This window comes from Gnatocerus cornutus, chromosome 5, assembly GCF_029298725.1.
Source record: "Gnatocerus cornutus isolate USDA-ARS CGAHR chromosome 5, icGnaCorn1.1, whole genome shotgun sequence".
In the NCBI taxonomy this organism is placed as follows: Eukaryota; Metazoa; Arthropoda; class Insecta; order Coleoptera; family Tenebrionidae; genus Gnatocerus; species Gnatocerus cornutus.
The window spans coordinates 7,938,052-7,959,039 of record NC_142237.1 but is presented as its reverse complement, the minus strand read 5'-3'; the positions used below and the strand labels follow the sequence as shown (position 1 = coordinate 7,959,039).

Below are 20,988 nucleotides of genomic sequence, written 5' to 3'. Positions count from 1 at the left end.
CTTAATTAATTCGGAAGCTTTTAAAGCGTGTTTGCGTGCCGAACTTGAGTTCTTCGTTTTGGCGGACCTCAATTTTTTTTAATTAAGAATGGCGCCGCGACGCACAGGTGTCGACGTTGTGTAATATACCAGAAATGAATCTGTTAACACAGATTTGGGGTCCTTCTGAGACTAACTTTAGCGGTGGCGTCCTTTGGTATTCAGTTCGCGATTAATTAAGTTGATTAATTAAATTATTGTTTTATTTTAATAACATTTAGTCCGTCGTCTCTCCCTCTAAACGAGTTTATGTAAAGTGAGACCGAACTTTCGGAACTCCGGACCCTGCTAAATTACGGAAACATTCCACCGAGGTTATTAGAAGTTTCGCTTTTGTTTTCCTCCCTAAATTCGCAAGACATATTTTACCTCTGGATTTTTTACGTCTGGTTAAATATTTGCAATTCCGGGTGGCAAAAATCAACTAATTAACTCCAACTGAGGTGAAAGCGGCCGCCTCCAGGGTTGTTTTCCATTCTCTGTATTAGCCGCCACCGCAGATGCGGCCACGTTCTTTCATTTCGAAGGGTATGTTTAATATAATCCGGTGAAACGTGGTAGTTTTGTGTTGGCAGGATCATGTATGCCATAACAGGAAATTTACGGTCGTTTATAATACGTATTGCCTATATTCGAACGGCATCGTTATTTCCTGTATCAGGTGTGACATCTCCTCAATCGATATGAATATAAGCAATTTAAAAAAATTGTTCTTAGACCACTTCAGCGCTCGTTTTGCATGTCGGGACACATTTGGGACTCGCGACGTTTTTTGTTAAGAAATTGCATGCTCGAACTCTGGAAATGGTGGAGGCGCCGGGATACTTTTTTCCAACACCGGGCGTTTGGTTCAATTGGTAGGTTTGGTGAGCGCTCTGCCTTTTCTCCCGACTTCTAACTTTGGAAAATTGCTTGGTCAACCGCAAAATCTACAACTCAGTCTGTTCTACGTCCTCTCTGGAGTATTTTTTATCAAACCCTTTATGGTCGGACTCAAAGCATTCAGAGAACATTCAAATTAATGGAATAATCACAAAGGGCCAATATTTTTACAATAAGTGCTTTTCGGTCCGCGTGTTATTTTAGTATAATTATTTGTTCGACGAGAAACTGGGTTACCTTGAAATTAAATTAAAATAACAACGATATTACAATCCGTGAAGCAATGAAGTCATTATTCGCGTTATCGACGCCCCATTGTAAATAAAATTCAGCCGCTGGTAATGTTTGCAGAACTGTTATCGAAAGGTTGTGTTTATTTTGTGTCGACGCTATTGTTCCAAATTAAACAATTGGAAAAACCATTCAGGACGTAATAAAAGACAATTTAAGATTAATTCGGGAAACGAACGTTGTAACTTTGCACAATACCATACAATAACGGATCTGTGACTAAAATTCTAACCTCTCCGTTAAACAAACTACGATCCTGCCAATCCTGCCGCGAGCAGAGTCAGACACTTTTTATCGAAACGAATTAAACATTTCTAATTTAGTCGGGTTCGGACTTTTCAAGCGTAGTTTTAAATTGATGGTTGACTAGATCACTGCTCATTCAACTGGAAATATCATACATAAACATCCTGCGGTTTATTTAACTTTTTTGAATAATCCCTGGCCTTTGGCTATAAATTATTCCGGGCGATACTTTGTTACACATTGTTTTAGCGGGACTTTAAAGAGAAAACGGTTCAAGACTAACTGAGGACATTTAATTCAAGTTGTCGCGTCGGCGTCGTTTCGGTGAATTATTTTCTGTGTAAATGAATAACATCATTTGTATTAGCAGTAAAAGCAAGCACGTTTAGTCTACTGCGGATTATAATAGGAATAACTTTTCGAAGTTCTTATCTTGAAAGTGGTTCCATGGTACAGCAAGTTTTATCTTGTTCTTCTTAAACAGAACAGCGGTGGAATAATAATTATATACTCAGAAAAGAAGACATTTTTCCGAGGGTTATTATTTTCCGAGAACCCGAAGGATCGAGGAAAATTAGATAGCGAGGACCAGAAAAGTTTCACTAAATATTTAGCTTAATATAGGCGATACAAATTACGCTGTTTTTTATCTACTTGTAGGAGAGAAATTTTTCAAGCTATTGGTGAAAAAGTAAATTTATACTGTCAATATCCACACTTCTTATTCTGAGAGTGCGACAAATTTCAAAGCGTTGATAAATTATGCCGTAACTCTAAATAGCCCCATTCGCTAAGTGTAAATGCCTCCGGGCTTCCGGACTATGGATCCGGAAGTTCTAATGTTACGGAATGAATTGAGCTTAGCCTAAAGAACCGACTAGCTTTTTTGGTGCTGCAAACAAAACATGTTGTTCTCCGAGCTTTCTTCCTAATTACACATGCAAAAAGTTTTCGTGTTCCCTAAAAAGCTTTTTTTGACACTGAGAACTGTTTTTTCGCAACTGAAAACCCAAATTGGTTGAATTACGTTTAGGTTTCTGTGAATTCCATCAAATAATTCGGTGAGGTCCCTTTCCGCCACCTCTCATTTCCGGTAACCCATCCCAGATCGTTAACGGTCGGAGACACACTTGACACATTGGGATGGGCCCTTTAATCTGCGTCAAACTTGGAAACTGTTTCGCCAACGCATCCAGGTCTCGCAATAATCACAATAATTAAAGAGGAAATTGATGTCCTCGCCTAGCATTAATGGCTCGTTTCTCGAACTTCTCGAATAAAATCCTCGAAAAACGTCGCTAAACAAAATGAAGTGTGGCAGGAAACGAAGAGTACGCTTCATAACAAGAACATAACTCCCGAACGAAATCGATACATTTTTCAGGGCGCACACACGTATTCCGGAGTTTAAACTGGATCCGGTATCGTTTCTTCCGGTGTATCGATTTGTCGTTTCCACGCTCCAACAATTAAAACAAGTGACAAGAAATTTGAATGGAGGTAAACTCAGTTCCGGCACAATGTAGTCTCCATCTTTTAATTTCCGTCGACGGTTTGTGTTATTATTTACGTAATTGGCAATTCGGGTGGATTTGCATGCACTAACTCTGTCATTACTTAAACGCGGATTTAACTTTGAACCGAAAATTACGGCGCTTCCATGCGAAATCTCGAAACTGCTTCAAGATAAAACGACAGAATTAATAACATATCAAGCGCTAGTTGGATGAGTGGAGTAATTGGCGGTGAAAGATCGTCAGCCGGGAATCCCATGAATTTGTAACACGGTGGAAGACACACTGCGATCAAAAAAATTAATAGTCTGCCCCTACATCGCAGGTGGTTTTTGATATTTATGAGGCCGCACTTTTACCCCCGAATATAAAAACGACAAATCGAAGTTGCGACCTGGGCATTCTTTATCGCGCTTTTTTGGACGATTTGTTTTCCGACGATGTTTTTTATGAGCCTCGTTGACAGTTTTGCAAATGAAAGCTTGCGAAACATCATATCTTACGGACGTGGTCGAATAAATCAAAAAAATGTCGATTTCACCTTCCAGATTTTTGAGTGCGGCGAATTTTCAAATGCCCTCGGCCATGTAGGAAACTTTCAATAAATTTTAATAGTCCCGTTAGTAGCTCTAATGTGACATTCATGCCAGACGGAAATGATAAATGCGAAGTAAAATCCTCGTAAATTAAGGAAAGGAATGCTGCATTCTTACACTTGCAATCAAGATTCACGGCGCAACGTTTGTTTAGAATAGTGTGTATTTATTTATGCTGCAATATTTTCTTGGAGGAAATGAAAAAATGTAGCTGCAGAGATAAATGTGAGAATTTATCATTTCCCGTATAAAATATTTTCTTAATTTTGAGTGATGTCTTTTAAGCGGATAAGAGCGGTTGCTTTGAGTTCTCTGACTCTTTCAAATGAACGCTGGTGGATTTGTCACACGTGTATTCCCCTTAACAAAACGGAAAAAGCCGCAAAAATACAATGCTCCTCTAAAACCGACGACACAGCTCTTCTTATCGCTTTGAATTCTTAACTGATCGATTTCCTCCCTCAAACTGTCCATAACCTGACACAGCACCAAACCGCCCCCAGCTCGAAAAAACTTTTCCGAGGCGATTATGCAAATAAATACACACTCGTGTGGTTTCCTATTTCAAACTTTTGACCTGTCAACAATAAAGCCTCGACTTTAACAGTGCGATTTACATTTTTTTTCCGGAGATCGTTATTTCAGTGATATTTTGCTAATTAGAGGGAAGATACTCTTTTCTGTGCAAAGCGGGTTCAGTTTGATTTACATTATTATCGAAATCTACAATCTTCACGTGAGGGTTCAAAGTCGATAACGACGAGTCATTAAAAATGTCAAGGCTGAAACTGTTCGGCGCCGAGTGCGCTTGCAAAAAGCTCCCTTTCCAAGCTGTTTACGAGCCAGCTGACCGACATAGTCTGCAAAAATCGCCAGTCTGTCCTTTGGAAGAGGTTGTAATTGCAGCACGGGGTATTGTTGGAGTGTCGTTTTAAAAAGAAAAAATGAAGGACGTGTTGAGTTGAATTTGCGCTCATAAAGGATAGGAACAAGGGGTTAGATATATCCTGTTATTTCTATCAGATAATTATGGATATGGGCACAAATTAAAGTGATTACTTCCCCAATTCGACAACAGAATTGGAAATTCTATAGTACTATTATTTTAACATGAGCTGCACAGTAACCAATTTCCGATCGAACCAGGAATTACTTACCGATGCGCATCTCGCAACTCATCATAAAATGATGCCAATAAGACTAAAAACTTTGAAAAGCGCTTTGAATATATTACACGCAAGAGGAATACAATGAAAATGTAAAATTGGGCACTCACTTCGCGAGTAATAAAAACTTACAAAAAGAAGTAGACATTTTACTGGTATTACATTAATTAGAGGTTGAAATAATGATTCGAGATTGTACTAATCAGCAGAGGATACTGAGGCTTCCGGAGACTTTGTATAATGACGCAAGTGTCTTTGAAGCACATCTCACTCATTTTCTGTACAAATTAGATCAGACAAAAGTTGAGGCAATGATAAATGAGGGTTTTCATAAAATTTCATTTTGCAGGGCTCAGTTGCAAACAGACATTATCATTAAGAGACTGATCCATCATCAATTGAAGTTTACTAGATGAGTTATTTTTTTTGTTTGAACATTTTAGAGATCATCTCTGCTACCGTGTATCAGAAAGCACAGGAACACTTTTGTGTGTTACAATTAAGCTGCCTGAATACTAAATGGAATTTGTGCGTGAATAATTTATGACTTTAAACTTGATTGCAATTAACATATTTCAGTTGTTTTTGCCTTAGAATTTTACAAAATGGAGTCTCTGAACAAATTTTTTTAATTTCACAAGAGCGTTGAAACAATTCGAGTTTGCGATATTTCCAGGTGCTGGAACTACTCAGCTAATATACAGAATTCCAGCCGCTGATTTACGCTGTGAGTTGTTCGTGACACTGTTTGGTTCACAAGAATGTTCATTACGAGAACATTGCGAAGATATGATTATTATTAATTATTACACAGTTTTAAAGAGAACAGGATGTAAACAGCGTTAAAAATTTACGCGCTGATAGTGGTTATTCTCGTTGAATTTGAAAAATGGTAACTATTCATCGTTGATTCAGATTTCAACTAGTCATCCATAGAAGCCCGGACCACACCTCTGTTTTACAAAAGCAAACATAAAATGAAAAGCTGTCGTTAATCAAGACAGCCAGCAAAAAACTCAATTCAGAGACCCAGAAAATAAATGAAAACGTATTTTCTTTTGAGAATAAGCTCCTTGAAGCTTTTTATTTCCCTTCAAAATGAAAAATTGAAATAAAGTATAAACACTTCTCACAAGATGGGAGGTCTTTGGTCGGTCAGAATTAATTGAACTGTAAAAATAATGTCCCGAAAAATTTTATGCATGTGTAAATTAATATGGATTCATTGTCCTTTCAGCACGTAATTTTTTATTGTCACCACTAATAGAGTTTATTTTTATTAATTTGCATGTCATTTACAATTTAGTATAGTTCTCGTGAAAATTCTGTTAATATTCACAAATAATGGGGAAATGTGGCAATTAGCTGGTATTATATTACGTAAATTATTATCATTTAATATGTATATCTGTTTGTCGCGCTGTTAGCGCCATAATATGGGTAATGTCGGCTTTCTGAAAAGTGTTTTATTCGATCTATCGTTTGAGTGATTCGGTTTGTGTACTATGGATAAACAATGCTCCCTGCAATTTTATTATACTTTACATTAACATGGAAAAAATGTCGACGTAATCAAATTATTCGCTACTGTTGCAAATCGAGTTTTATGATTGTTTGAAAAATCCTGATTGGTCGTCATGATTGTAAATATCTAGAATCACCGTACTAGCTGTTGCACAGGACCAGTCGAACTATCCGACTCTCCCTCGGGAGGCAACTAGTGTCCGCCTCCCCCAATTCTCCCTCCCGAAGCTGTCAGATCGCCGCAACGCAAACCACAGACCGTATTCTATCAGCACTGTATTTTCAAGTGTATACTCAATTAAACGTTTGTATACACCAATTGGTATACTATTCCAATTAGCACTAGACGTTGCATCCGTTCCCTTTGTGGAATTGGCAAGCTCAATATAAGACGTCGTTTGCAGCATCCATCTTGGCCTGTCATCACCAGTCGTTATTATTTTAAGTCTTGATGATCCGATTGAAATGGCAAACGCGAACTCGGGAAATCAGCCGATCATTTCCGGATCGGTTCTTTCCCGGAATCGACGAAAATACTGTTTGTTTACAGTGGCAGGAGCGAAATATCGGATATTTTCAAAACGAAAAAACGCTTTGAAGGAACCGACACTGATCCCGCATGAAGACCTCGATCTGCAATAACAAAATATGACAAAAACAATATTTTCTCTCCATCGTCTGTTCGCGGCTAGTTCGTGCCACATCCTTTATCTACCAATCCGCCTCTGGATGTTTACACTAAAAACACACCATTATTTCGGTCATCGATCCTTCTGAAAAATCGACCTCTACTTCACACCGACGCATATTTAAATAGTCACTTTTGAAAACAAACTTCTCCGGTGCCAGGAAGAAAACAGCCTGAATTATGTGCGAGTTTAGAGGTCATTTTCCGTTGTAAACAAAATTCGAGAGCGCATTGTCTACGTTATTAAAGTTCATAAACGTGCTCTTGATTAAACGGGCCAAATGCAGGTGAGCTCGCTGACGCCTTTGAAGATGCCACCTGCTAGCTTTTGATGCTGGATAAATCAAAAGAGCACTAATAAGCTGATGCGGCCAAACTCTGATTAATAAAAGCGCACATTGAGCGTTAACCTTGTTACTCATGTAGCATTAACACAATGAAGGAATCGATAACGCGAATGCAATTTACTACTTAAAAAGTTTCCAAACGACCTCAAAAAGCTAAAAGTGGAGATTTAAAGAGAAGTTACGTGGACTTTACGGATTAAGAGCACCTAATTTTAGCCAACTTTACGCGGCGCTGTGGAAGGCAGAAACTATCGTTTCACATATTTTTTAATTAAAGCCGTTACAATGGCATAACCGCTTCATGGTGTCGCATATCTCATGACAAAGTATTTTGTTTGCAAAAAATGTGGGTATTAAATAAAACTTATGGTGTTCGGGCTCAGCACTGCGGTCTCGTGAAATCCAAATGTTTGTTGGATTTGGTTTTTGTGTCTTTAATCCTACTGGAATTGTTTGCAATAGTGTGATGCTAGCAGAATAGAGTTTCTAAAAATATACAATTATCGGTTGACCGACGCCATAGTGAAGTTGAATAAATTTCTGCTTGCTTGTCAATAGATCGGGATATTCAATTTGAAAACATATCCAGGAAAATGTAATACTTACACGTTGAACGTGTCTCCGCGCTATACGATTTCCTGTACATTGTCCCACATATTGCATTTTCACAAACTCGCACAACTGTACCCTTCCGTTAGTTTTTAGTTTATACAAAAACATCGACACCATCCGATCCATAAACTATGATAAACGATGATCGCTCCAATGCGTTAGCTTGTTCCAATTCCCACCACACAAAAAAACTAGAAAATCCCTCTGTTTATAACCAACCACTCTATTTACATACTCCCACAAATCAAAGCTACATTTAGACTGTTTTTTGACTCAAAGAAATGTTAATCACATCTCAAATCTGGCGTAGCATGCAATTTGTCGTCAACATTCTCCACCTTGTTGAGATCAAACGGTTTTAATTGCGACACGTCACGCAACCGGGTCCGGCTGCATGCCTTGCATAATCGCGGCGGAATATTCCGGGCGCTTGGAGCCATGCAGATGGCGTGCTTTGTGGTTGAAGACGCGATATATATCATCATTAAATCGCTCGATTTGAGCTTTTTTCTTAATTTGGGGATTAATAATAGATGGGCGCGAGAGCGGGAAACGCGCGCACGCCCAACGCTGGGAACTCCGGGAACACACCGGAGCGGTCCGCCAGTATGACCCATGCTCCGGTGAGCTGTGTGGCGGGCTCTTAACATACAAGCGATGTGAGTGATCGTGGTTTGTGTGTGTGATGGTCGACCCTCTCAAGGTCTTTTGGGTGTTAACCAACAGCACTTATTTAGGTAATTCTTTCAAGGAAACCGAAAAAAAAGCCGAGGGTCCTTCGGGACTTGTTTAATTTAAGTTGGATTCTTAAAAGGGATGAAAAGGGATAATCAAAGTTCGGAGTTTTTTTAAATTGCCACAGAGACAATGGACACTAAATTCTGTATTTGGTGGGACAGCGTCTAATGGCAATATCGTGCTTTTGGAATTCCCCCGAGATTTTTTTTTTCGTTTTAACTTCGCCACATCGCGCATCGGCTGAATGCTATTACGGCGAGACGCAAGATTTTTTGCTTTCTTAGGAATAGGATGGAATTTATCCCATATATTATTAAAAAAAAAGAATATATTTTATTGAAACAGCGTACTGGGGTTTATGGACACAAAACAGCCTAAAAAGTTTCTCATTTTTATGGCCTCTAATGTACTCCAGAAATCAAAGAATTTTTCTCGTAGAAAAATTCTCTGAACTTTTGTTGCATCGGAAGAGCGGATAATAAAAATCGAAAGTCCACTTTTATTATTTTATTTGGGATTCGATGATTTTACAATAAATGATAGTTTAGTTTAATACATAAGAATTAAACACGCGCGAATTTTGTTGGAATTTTTGAGCGAAAAGTTGTGTAAATTATTCGCATCTCTGAGCCAGCAGCAGTTGTGGATGATTAAACAAAACTTTTGGTGTCGAGTTATGGTTATTTCTGTTTGTTTTCTTGCATCATCCAACTACCGATGCGGGTTTTCACGTGAAATTTGTTTCCTCTCCGAGCATAAAGTTGTATAAAATGGACGACTTTGAGAGAAATTAGACTCACTTTAAAATAAGTGCAAAACAACATTTCATCTCATTTTGAAGACGTGGCGTCTTGCTCAGCCAAATTTGTCGAATTTGCTCCTTAAAATTAAATTTCTACTTTTGATTGCCATCTTGTTTAGCACATCAGGGAATTTCCATTTTTGGAAACTGAATTATGCTCGTCTAATAATATCAACGTTGAACGGCTAGGACAATAGAATTCGACTCGCGTGTTTACTCTTTTTTCGCTTGCGGGAAAATGTTTGTACCCTTTTTACGGTCCGCCTCTCCATGTACTATAAATATTTAATCTCTTGATTAAAAATTCAGAATCAAAGTAAACATCGAACGATTTGAGTTGAAATCCCGCGACAGATTAAAGTTATTTCTGTCTCCGGACTAATCCGGTGGTGGAGTACCTGTCTGAGATAAGCGTACCAATGCTAACAAGCTCGTGTGAATGAATTTTCGCTTACCGTAAAATCCCGAGCATCATTTCCAGAATGATTAACGACAGCGACTCCGGAAATCTGGAACGGGGCGTTTCGATCACAATGGACGACGTTTTATACAACTAACTCGTATATAAATGTGTCAAAACGTGAAACAATGACGTCTCGCGTGATAAATGGAAGTGATACGTGCGAACCCGCGAATGGAAACTTGAAAGCGGGAGAGCTTTTTAATTACGAGCTTTTTGCAAGTTTCAGAAGTATTGCGAGAATTAATGAAGAAGTGGACACCTGTGGAGCTTTCGTTTCAATGACCGAATTAATTAAATTCTCACCGGAAAAATTCCGGTATGCAGGGAAGCGGTCGATCTTCAGCGGTCAACCGGCGGTAAAAACGGAATGAATTAATAAAGTAGCAGATGGTGGGAAAAATTCAAATGGAAAAACGATCGTTTCGCTTGATGTAGGTCAAAAATCCCTTCGGTTTCCTCTAAAGGCGGTGATTAATCAACCGGTTCGAAAACGTCGAAAAAGACAAAGTCGATGAGTTAATGAGCCAAGTTTAGCAGAAACACCGGAAAACTGCAATTATTTGCAATGTGGGCATGTCGGGTTTTTTTGGATTCGTGTTAAACTTACCGCTTTCGCCATAATTCGACCATGACGCGGCCACTTTTCTAATTTTCGCTTCTTTCCCTTGCGGCGTTGGCACTAATGAGATTTTTTCTCGTCATGATCCTCCGGAAGGCGCTAAAGAATTATCCTTTTTATTAAATCAGGTCGGCGCTTCTCCGTATGCAATGGTAATCTATGAGCGTCCCTTAGTTCGAATTAATTTATTAAAGGGTCTTCGCTGGATTTAATTGCGTTCGTACAACAAACATCATGTAATACGATTACCGGGAAGAACTTTCAGGAAAAACAATGGAATTTGATTTAAGTGTAAATGGATTTTCGGGAATCCTCAAATAGAGCTCCGTTGACAGTTTTCCCGTCCGGTGATATTTCCGGGTATTTAAATCGCCCTTGAGGAAAGTTGTCTGTACGTTAAGTCGCCAAGAAGGGGCCCTAATGACGCCCTAAAAGCGAAAGTTGCGGTCATTTTCTTGAAATATGAGCCGGGTGGCGATTTCTTACGCTTTATTACAGAGCGAAGTTTGGTCTCTTCGACAACTTCCAGGAGGAAGTACAACAAAGGAAAGTAAGTCTTAGACTAGAGTTGTCTGCTATAGCTCACTGTCTCTTAATTGAATCTTATCCGTTGGAGAAGTTACTAAAGTCACTAAAACTAACACTCCGGGCACTCATCGCTCAATTTGCATTTCCATAAACTGCATCCTCGGCAGTGACGTTGATTCCTAGAGCTCTAAATTATCATGAATATATTTCTTTTATTGAACGGGGAACTCGACGTTGACACCTTTTTCGAGGATTTTAAATTAATGAACTTTAGATGCTAAGGGTCTTAAGGTTGTCGAAGCAGTATATTTTATAAACTATTCTGTTTATGCTGAGATAAATTACATTCTTTTATTCAGACTGTTTTCGCTTTTCCGACGATTTTCTTTTTCCGACTTCAACATCGCCACATCCTTTCAAATCCCGGCAGAAAGCTCCGTCGCCATTAACAGGTACTCCTGGCTTTTCTCTGTCGTTGCACAATCGAAAAAACAAAAATTGATTCACAAGAAACGCCAAAGAAACATAGTTCGAATTGCTAAGACGAAACAAACTCGTGCCTTTGTCGACCTGACTGCAACATTCCTTTCGGAAAAACGTGGAAATAATCTCAGGAATTATCTCGACAGTTAGATGAACATCTAGGCGGATTTAGCTGCAACTTTTTACCATCGTAAACAAGCGCATTCTTTCCGTCCGAATCGAAAAAAGCAATCAACCCTGTCAACATTTCAGAAAAACATGCTTTCCACCCCATGAGCTCCCGCATGCGGCGCCATATTGTGTTTGCAATTTGCCTCTTGAAGTACTTGAATCGGATGTAATTAAAATCAGGCGCATTGTCGCAAAAACAAATTTATTCGAGTTCATGTTGCGCCGGAAGTTGCCTGAAACCGCCGCGTTTTTAAATGACCTGCCTCGCTGCAACTTCGCTTTGGGCAAAAGTCATTGTTTCTCTTCCGTGCGTGATATTTCCGATTTCTGCGGGCCTTCACACGTCTAATTAACCTCTCTGTCCAAGAATTAGTTCTACCCTCTTGAGCCCGTTCCCACGTATACAATAAATTTGGTAATCTCAGAGAGAACCCGACGTTACCAATATCGGCCGTCATAAAAATATCGGGGGCGGCACATAAATTCTGACATACGAGTATTGCATCCACGGCTCTTACCTCAATTATGGATTTTATTTTTGAGAGCGCTTCGGGCTTGTGATTTATATATCATCCTTAGATGTCCTTCCGGATGAATTTTCGACGAGTTATTGATTTCAGACGGATAAATGCGGCCTTTGTTGGAAATTAGAAGGGATGTTAGGGTAATTGTTGTTTTGACGAGCGGGTACTAGCGCAGGACTAATTCAATAGGTCCTACCGGCGCATTCCAAATGTGTTTTAGTGCAGAAATTAGATGGGTTTGGGTCGCAGGATGAAACACACTGCACTGAAACCAAATAGATACTTTGTAGAAAATTAATTTGTGGTGCGGATTACCAAGCTTAGATGTAATCGTAAGTAGGAGCTGAAGGACTGGAAAAAGGACAATGCCAAAGCACGAACTTTTAGGTCGTTGTTGCGGTTCCCTAGCTCGGGAACAGTACTAAGAACTTATTAAAATGGAATGTTGCGGCTTAAGGTTCTAAATGTACAGGCCAAAGAATAAGTCTTGCTGCCAAATAATGTTGTGTAAATACATTCATTTAGTCCTATTTTTAATCCATTTTTAATAAGAGTGCTACTGCTGGACTGGTTTTAATCAAGATTCATTCTAACAACAGCAGAATGAATAATTAAATGCATAAAAGTTTTCATAAATGGATTTTAATTTTCATTTTATGTATGACCACGCAATATTCGTATAAATACGTACAACGAAAGTAGCCTGCCTACATTGGCAACTCTAATATTTGCAAAACCGTCACTAAAATTCTGCGCTTTCATATTTGTGCGTTGAGACCGGAATTAGGATCAGTTTTTGTCCTTGCCAAAGCAACGTTAATTTATGGAACATATTGGAACTAATCGAATTTGGAATTTACGGCTGTACCCTAAATGCAACACATCAATAATGAACGGACACAAACAGGCTCTCTTTTTCGTTTCTCATTAAAATAATTAATTAAAACTAGCACATTATGCAAATGCCCTATCCTATCGACCGAATTTCACGATACCGCGCAACGATTTATTCGGGCTGTTATGCCGCAATCCGAGAGCGCAACATTTGATTAAATTCGAATTTAGTTACGATTGTACTTTTTTCCTCCATAGCCGTGAGCAAATTTATTTTCGGGTGGGAAAAAGCGAACACCTCTGCTCCGAAGCAAAATCTGATCCGGCGCTTGGACCGTCACTAATTAAACAACCCTCGGTTATTGAAATATTGTTGCGCTGCCTCAGAAACTTGAGGCTTGTCTTAGGTGGGACAAGCTCATTAACATGTAATTGGATTTGCGGCTTATGTTAATATCGGCATATTCTCCGTCCTTTCGCTGAAAATGCAAATGGTATGACCGACAAAAAATACGGTTAACAAGTGTATTTTAATTTGGTGGGATGAACAGTCCCTGGTGGAAAATCAAGCAGAACAAAGTTTGACTGGTGGAAGGCCGGAGGCGGCGTTGTCAGTACCGAGTTAATAATTACGGGCACTAATTGCCGGATAAAATTGACGCAAGGCCGCCACGGGGGAGATGCATCAAATGGGCCCTTCGTCAACCGCGGCGTTTGTGCTGGGCAGAAGGCCCTTATGAAAATCACTTTCGCTGTAACTTTGAAGTCCTAATCAAAGAGATTTCGAAATATCTTTCTTTAGATGGGATTTTTGAATTCAGCCCCGACGCCTTAATTCCAGTAATGTACAAAATAAAACTATAAATAGCCAGAAGCATTTCTCAAATTACAAACAAAATTCTCGGCGGGGCGTTTTCTACCCCATCAGTTTCTCTCTAAAACGGAGAAAAATGGGCGAACTTTGCGATGGAATTGCAGCGGAGTAATGCAACGCTGGGCTAATGCATCTTCTGCCTTAGAAGTGTAAATTACTTAACTTTCAGCGTATCGATTCGAGGTAAGCACAAAAGCACATATATTGCGGCTTAATTGCAGTTTCCGCTGTCTAAAATACCTTTTAATAACGAAAAATGGCAACAGACCATCGTTAGTCCTATTGAATATCAATTCGTTTTGATAGCAGTGCTGCTGGGGTGATTTATATTCGCGGATGCACCGCACTAGCAAACTTGGAATATGGGTGGGGTGCGAAGTTCGGTTCTGCTCGTCGACGTCCCATTTATTAGGGGATTTTGGGCTGTGTGAATGAATTTGTCAAAGTCTCAAAGTCGACAAACAAAAGATTTGTTGGGCTCTGCAAGAGTTTATTTTGTAGCGCTGACCACTGCGTGGTTGCTCCTAATCAACACGAAGACTTTTTATTGCAAGTCCCTTGAGCTGCCGGGACTATGGCAATCGATACGTGTTGTATTATGGGGTTAATTTGCCAACCCAATAATTTCTTGTTGTATGTGTTACAATATACATTACCAACTCCGCGCTTGTATTCACGAAGTTTAGATACCGAATTAATTCAGAAGTTAGCTCATTAACCGCAAAAACTTGTGGGGCGACGAAAAATCGTCCCGCTCCCAATGACTCATGCAAACGTTTAATCCAACTTTCGTCAGAAATTCGTTCCTTTTTCGAAACTTTACTCGTTTGAATTCCTCCTAAACGGCTCTCAAATCTCAACAGAGTAAATTGATATTGAGAGCATTCCAGTCTCGTCAGATTGGTTATAACAGGGTCGTCTTCAGTACTTCGCGCCTGGGATTACCCTCAATGCTGATTATGTACGGATCAAATATAAAAATGCTAATTCTCTCCATAAAAGCTACTAATTCTCTTATAAATTAACCTCCCGCTGGAGAGCCGAATCCGATTTAAGCGCCCCGGAGTATTATCCCGTTCTAATCCGCCATCTTAAGCTCGTTTTTAAAACGGAAACGTTGATTTCGGGCCGGTTTTTAAGTGATGAATGACCGACATTAATGAAACTCTGTGGACATAATTGAGTGTGAAATTTAATGAATGGGACGTCGTCACTCAGACGGACGACAAAAACGAAAAATGAGAGGCAAGACGACGGAGCTTTTCCAACGTGAAAGCTCGACTGCGACTCTATGCAACCAATTAGACAGGAATTATACCGCCGCAAAGCCTGCAGGGAGGTGCAATAAATCATGCTGATACGAAACACGTGGCATCTGTGTGATTATCTTAGTACACGCTTTGCTCTAGAACAGACTCATTTTCGTAATGTAGTAAAGAAACAACTTCACCCCGATTCTATTTTAAGCTCCATTTTCACGGTGCGTGCGAGCTGGATCACTGGTTCTTTATGAATATTTTATTATGAGAAAATTCTATCTTATTCTAAATGAAAAGTGGATTTCCATCCACAAATGTTGCTGAAGTTCTAGCTTTCTTGCCTAGTTGAGAATGCCTCGAGCTTTCACATTTTCCGAAAATTAAACCTCCTCCCTTGCTCCATGTATCAGAATTATTCCCTTCCAGTTCGGGAAAGTTATGACTGTGTTCTTCCCCAAGACATGTGGTCCGCACTTTTCCGCATTCTGGGGCCATTAATTTGTAGGAATATTTCCCCTCGTGACATTCCACGTGCTAATCTTTTTATTCGTTTCATGCAAATTTGGTTTCGCCCAGCTGCGTGCCGCTCGCATGTGTGTATAAATTAATAAAATCTTGTTTTTAAAACAACCCGACGATAAATAACCAGGCTTTAGCCGGACCTTGCAATTATTCTTGCAGAATTAATTCTGTGCTCGGTCCGGCATTTTATTTTCCCTATTATCTCGTTGCGGCACGTTATTCTAATAAACTCGGATCTTTTGCAAAAAACAGGCATCATACCCTTAATTGAATCCGTTCACCGTGTCGAGATTTTCGTACTTGATTTTACCACCCCGATTACTTCCAGGGCTTATGTTTATACGATCGGTCTCTTGTGACGATTACGGATGAAAATTGGTTAACAAGGCGCAAAGAACGAGGAAAATTCTCATTTTCTCGTGGTTCATGTACCAATGTTTACACGTAAGTAATAGTCTTTTCAGAGTGTTTGGTTTAAAGAGTGCCTAGAGCACGAAAAAAGGAATTTCCAACTGAAACACTTTCGGTCAAGTCGAATCTTTGAAACCTCCACGGGCGAAACGTATTTTAAGTTTTTATTGCCAGCAAAATGTTTCGGAAATTTTGCTTTTATGGACACACGTGATTGGCACCACTGAAAAAGAAACGTAAAAACGCGTAAACTATAATTGAGTTTATTTTATATATTATTCAGTGGACGTCTTCGCTCCTGTAAATATTCATGAACTGGAGTAATTCAAACGTTTCGTCGTTTTAGCTTAAGAACTTTGTAATTAAATCGGTCCCGTCTAATTCCGCATCTCTGGGACTCGTCCCACATACTTGAAAATATTTAATTCCTGCCCTTATAATAAGCCATTTCCTCCAAGGCTCGTCTCGTGATATTTACGACTCCATTCGGAATTCGCAAGTTATTTCATGCGGTTCATAACAGAGCCGGAGTGGAAGCCATTGTTGGAATATATTATTACCATTTTTGATTCTCGATAGGGAGAAGCCCTAAAAAAACAGGTGCGACATATGAGGCCTGTTTTTCTTCAATTATTCCGATGTTATGGAAACATTTTGTTTTGGTGGCGGAGCCGTCCCTGGCGAAATTCCCAACCGGGACGCTTTTATAACACCTATAAATATTTTATAACCTCATCCCACCCTTCCGATATTATTCTTATTTTATATCGAAAGAATGAACTCCTGGGACCTTTATATTCGGAACTAATAATATTCTTCCCGTGTTATTAGTCTAGGGACTCCAGCAATCGAATTAGCTGCCCTCGTGAACGAAATTAATACTAATAGGTCAGTGCAGAACAGCGCCCGAATGGACAATCTCCGATGGTATAGTGATGAGCCTATTGAACCTATATCCGTTCCCGGAGTAATCCAGTCATGCGATTTTCGCCGCTTTCAACCGATGGAACCGCAACACGACAATCGCGTTGCTGTAGCCGCCCCAAAACAATATCACCCTTTAATTAATCACTGTACAAGCTTCTTGTCAGATTTTGCGAAAATTCCAGCGTTTGACCTTTCGGTAATTTTACGGCTGACATTCTTGGAAAGCTAAACGCTGGAAGGGCGGTATTTATAGTGGGTGTGCGAAGGCAGGTGTTTGCGGTGAGTGACGATTACGATTTTTACAATAGAGGGTGAGAGCACGGGAATTATGGGCGAATTAGTGTGAAAAAGTAGGGTTTTGGGGAGTTTTCGCTTCCAAAGCTTCGATTCAAAACGAACGGAATTTGTGGTTCGCATGTAAATAAATTTGTCTTGTTGGATTAAAGCGAATTATGATTTGAAAAAGTGGTGAGCAAATACAGGTTTTATTCAATCGAAACGAAATTAATTTGGACCAAGTTTTTATGGCTGGAATTTTTCACTGATCCTGGCTAAATTAGATACTTATCTGCCTCATATCACAATGAAAGACTGCCCGGTTAGACAATTAGCAAATTTATATAATATTGTTTTTACTACCATCTTGAGAGGCTTCTGAAAATTCGTTTAATCAAGAAACAAGAATTGCCTCTAAACTCTAAAATTTTTACGTCGTGTTCTAAAATTCTATAATTTGGTACACTCAAGAAACGCTTCTAAAACAATGAACTGACAAATTCTCATTCTTGTAGCGTCAGAACTCTTGGATTTACAGAGTTTTAAAATAAAATTTGAGTTTTTAGTTCGTCCTCCAAATTAAAAGTTTAAAAATTCTAATATTGCTCGAGCCAGAAAAGTATCATCTCTTCTTTGGTAAGATAATTACTTTAAATTAGAGTTAAAATGTTTGTTTTTCGAAATAACATTTCCATTGCGGCTAAATTACAAAATTGATACCACAATTGTAATTAACTCTTTATTAATGTAAAACTACATAATAGATATTTATTTTATTTATCTACGATCTCGAGAATAACTGTTCGCCGAAGGCTCGCGCGTTTTAATGACTTCGAGTTAAACATTCATTTTAGGCGCGCGTGTAATACAAACTTTTAATTAATTTTGACCACCCCAAGCCCCAAAAATAGTGATTGAAAAAGTTCACATTCGAGAAACGTCAGAATTGACAGCTACCAAATAAAAATTTTATGAGCGTAAAAATTCGTGGCCTAGTAACAGCAAAATAAACGTCTGTTTATATGAATAATAATGAATTGAATAATAGTTATTTACAGTCGCGTGTGGTAACTTACATTTTACAGCGCGAAATCAGTTTGAAGCACGACGGCGTAGCCGGAGTGCTATAATGATTGCGCTGTAAAATGGTTAACGCACAAGAGTTGTATTAAACTTTTTGGCCGAAAAATTTTAATTTAAATAATTGGGTTTTTCAAAATTCATGAGAACTATCACATCTGACATTTGTAAATTTTGTCATCTGTCAATTCTGTCAATTTTGTAGTTGGTACACAAAAAGTACCCAAGATGGCGCTGTATTAAAAAACGTTTTAATATTACTTTAAAAATAGAAATATTGTCTTAATTGAGATAAGAATTTAGGTAGATTCCACTTTAGTGATCAATCTTCATTTTGGTAAAGTGATTTTAATTTATAAACGCATCTGAAGAGCAGACGATTTGGGCAATTTTTACCGCACGGCGTGTGTAAACGTCCAGGGCGCTTGTAAATCTAGTGTTTCCGAAGATGTCAATTGAATGTTAATTTGACAATTCATGAGGCCAAAAATAATATTACCCATTTTGTTTGATTAATAAAGCACTCCATCAATATAAAAAGTTCTATTTCAAACAAATTTGATAACGAATCTATAGCCTAATCAGAAAACACGTATTTAAACGTTTATTTTCCAAGCCAATTAACACATCTCTGTTTTGCTAATTAATTTCAAATTAATTTTATACTGTATTAACTTGGGCCCTTGGGAATTGGAGAGGCGCTTTTGTGCAACAGTTGTAGCGGATTTTTCCGCATTCGGTTGTGGTTCTTGTAATTTGATTTATTTTTTAAATAATCTTTCGTGTCTGTGGAACCTGTTACCCCTTAAGATTCGACTTTTAATTAATTTAATAAGTGAAATTCTTTACACATTCAATGCTGCCAAAACTTTATTTTTAAAATTTCGCATTAATTAACTTTTACTTCTGGAAGTAGCTCGTTCTCGGAAATTCAATCAGCTTAAATTTATGTTTAGTTAACATTTCATTAATTCTTCACAGCTTCGAGAGTTTGCATTCTTTTAGATTTATCAAAACCGTCTTCGCAGAAATAAATTACGTCTGTCGTTTTTCGTTTTTCTTGTGTAATATAGCGCTGTCGAAGACCGACAAAAGTCGCTCCACCATGTACATTTTGGCACTTATTGAAATGCCTCCCATCATATCGATATGTTGCGAAGTGAAGTGTGAATAAACAGGAACTGTTGGAAATTGATAAAATGGAGCGAGATGACACATTCCGGTCGTCCGACCATAATTGTTTCTTTATTATTTATGGTCAGCGCATAAGCTTGTCACTGGAATTAAAATCCCGCAAGACCCCCAAGCACATAAATCACAAGACAACCGACAAAAAGCTGTTTTAAGTAGACGGCGCCCGACTTAGCCAATCATGCGTTCGTAATTATAATTAATTTCGCAGAGTTTAACTAACCAATTATCCAACAAATCATGTACAGACTCAAATGAATTATGACATGGCCGCTAAAGAATTAATCGGTTTAATAAAATGCAAGAATAACTGAAACGCCCGCGCCAGTCAATGTTTTATAATAAATTGCAATAATTATAAATCACATAAGCCGTCCCCGCTGAATTGGCAGAGTGTTTTCATTCTAAATCGATAACAACACGAAATCCTCCATAAATTACCATCTCCGTCCAATTTCGGTGAAAACGCGCCTCAATTAATTAGGATTGATCGCCGATTAGGGGAGGCACACGTGTCGAATTTAAGTAAAACTGGGCACACCCCACCACGACAATGATCGATTTGAAAAGTTAAATTTTTTAATTTCACGTGTTGCGAGCACGATGGTCGTGTCATAGCCACTTTTTGTTCGATTAAGGGATGAAACGATTGATGGTCTGGAAACGATCACATTTTGAGAAACGTTCGACGATTTCTTGCACCAGAATTGATTACGTGCGACTTATGCAGAGTTCGTTTCAATATTGCAGTCCGAAGAGATAGTTTTTGACGTTTCAATTTAGAAAGATTGGCGGCTTTCAGGTCGAAATTGCGCAACGGTAAAGGATGTTATTTTCAAAGCGTGGATTAAATAAAAGTGTCTGATTTTGTTAACTCTGATTAATTAATTCCACAAAGGAGGGCTTTTTCGAGGAAATTGAAAAAGGATATTTATTACTTGTGAAACAATAGATCGCTCGGGTATTGATTGACGCTGAAAGCTTTCAAGCAGTATTGTCGGTGCTTTAATTGCAGAATACAAAGTCGCTCGGTCTGTTAAGAAAACTTGAAGATACAACAGTAAAACAACCACAAAGGACGTCTGACCTGGAGTTAATAGAGCAGAAAAAGAGTTTCGACTCTAATTTCGTTTCGAACATTCTCAGATAAGCCCCCGTGAAATAATAGTGGATTTGTGAGGAGGAAATAATGCTACCACTACAATAAAAGACAGTGCTACCAACTGACAAATGACCTAATTACACCAATTTGTCGTCAATCCCTCGTGGAAAAAATTAACATGAAAATGTTAATAAAATAAGTCCTCAACTGGCGCAGCCCTCATAAATTTCTTTGAAGGTTTGTTCTCGTTGATGAACAATGGCGCTTATGACGGAGCAT

At 38.7% G+C, this 20,988-nt stretch overlaps 1 protein-coding gene across 14 annotated transcripts in view; it reads left to right on the top strand.

Annotated features, from left to right (window-relative positions):
* Window positions 1-20,988, top strand: part of CadN (neural cadherin) — a 192,759-nt gene that overhangs the window by 123,874 nt on the left and 47,897 nt on the right. Inside the window, exon 1 of one of the 14 annotated variants that reach the window (XM_088036187.1) lies at window positions 8,515-8,642. The exons of the other annotated variants lie outside the window; for them this stretch is intronic. Within the exon in view, the coding sequence (XP_087892313.1) occupies window positions 8,591-8,642 (52 nt within the window). The 5' untranslated portion in view covers window positions 8,515-8,590. Of the gene's footprint in view, window positions 1-8,514; window positions 8,643-20,988 lie in introns of those variants that run through there. 14 annotated transcript variants of the gene reach the window in all.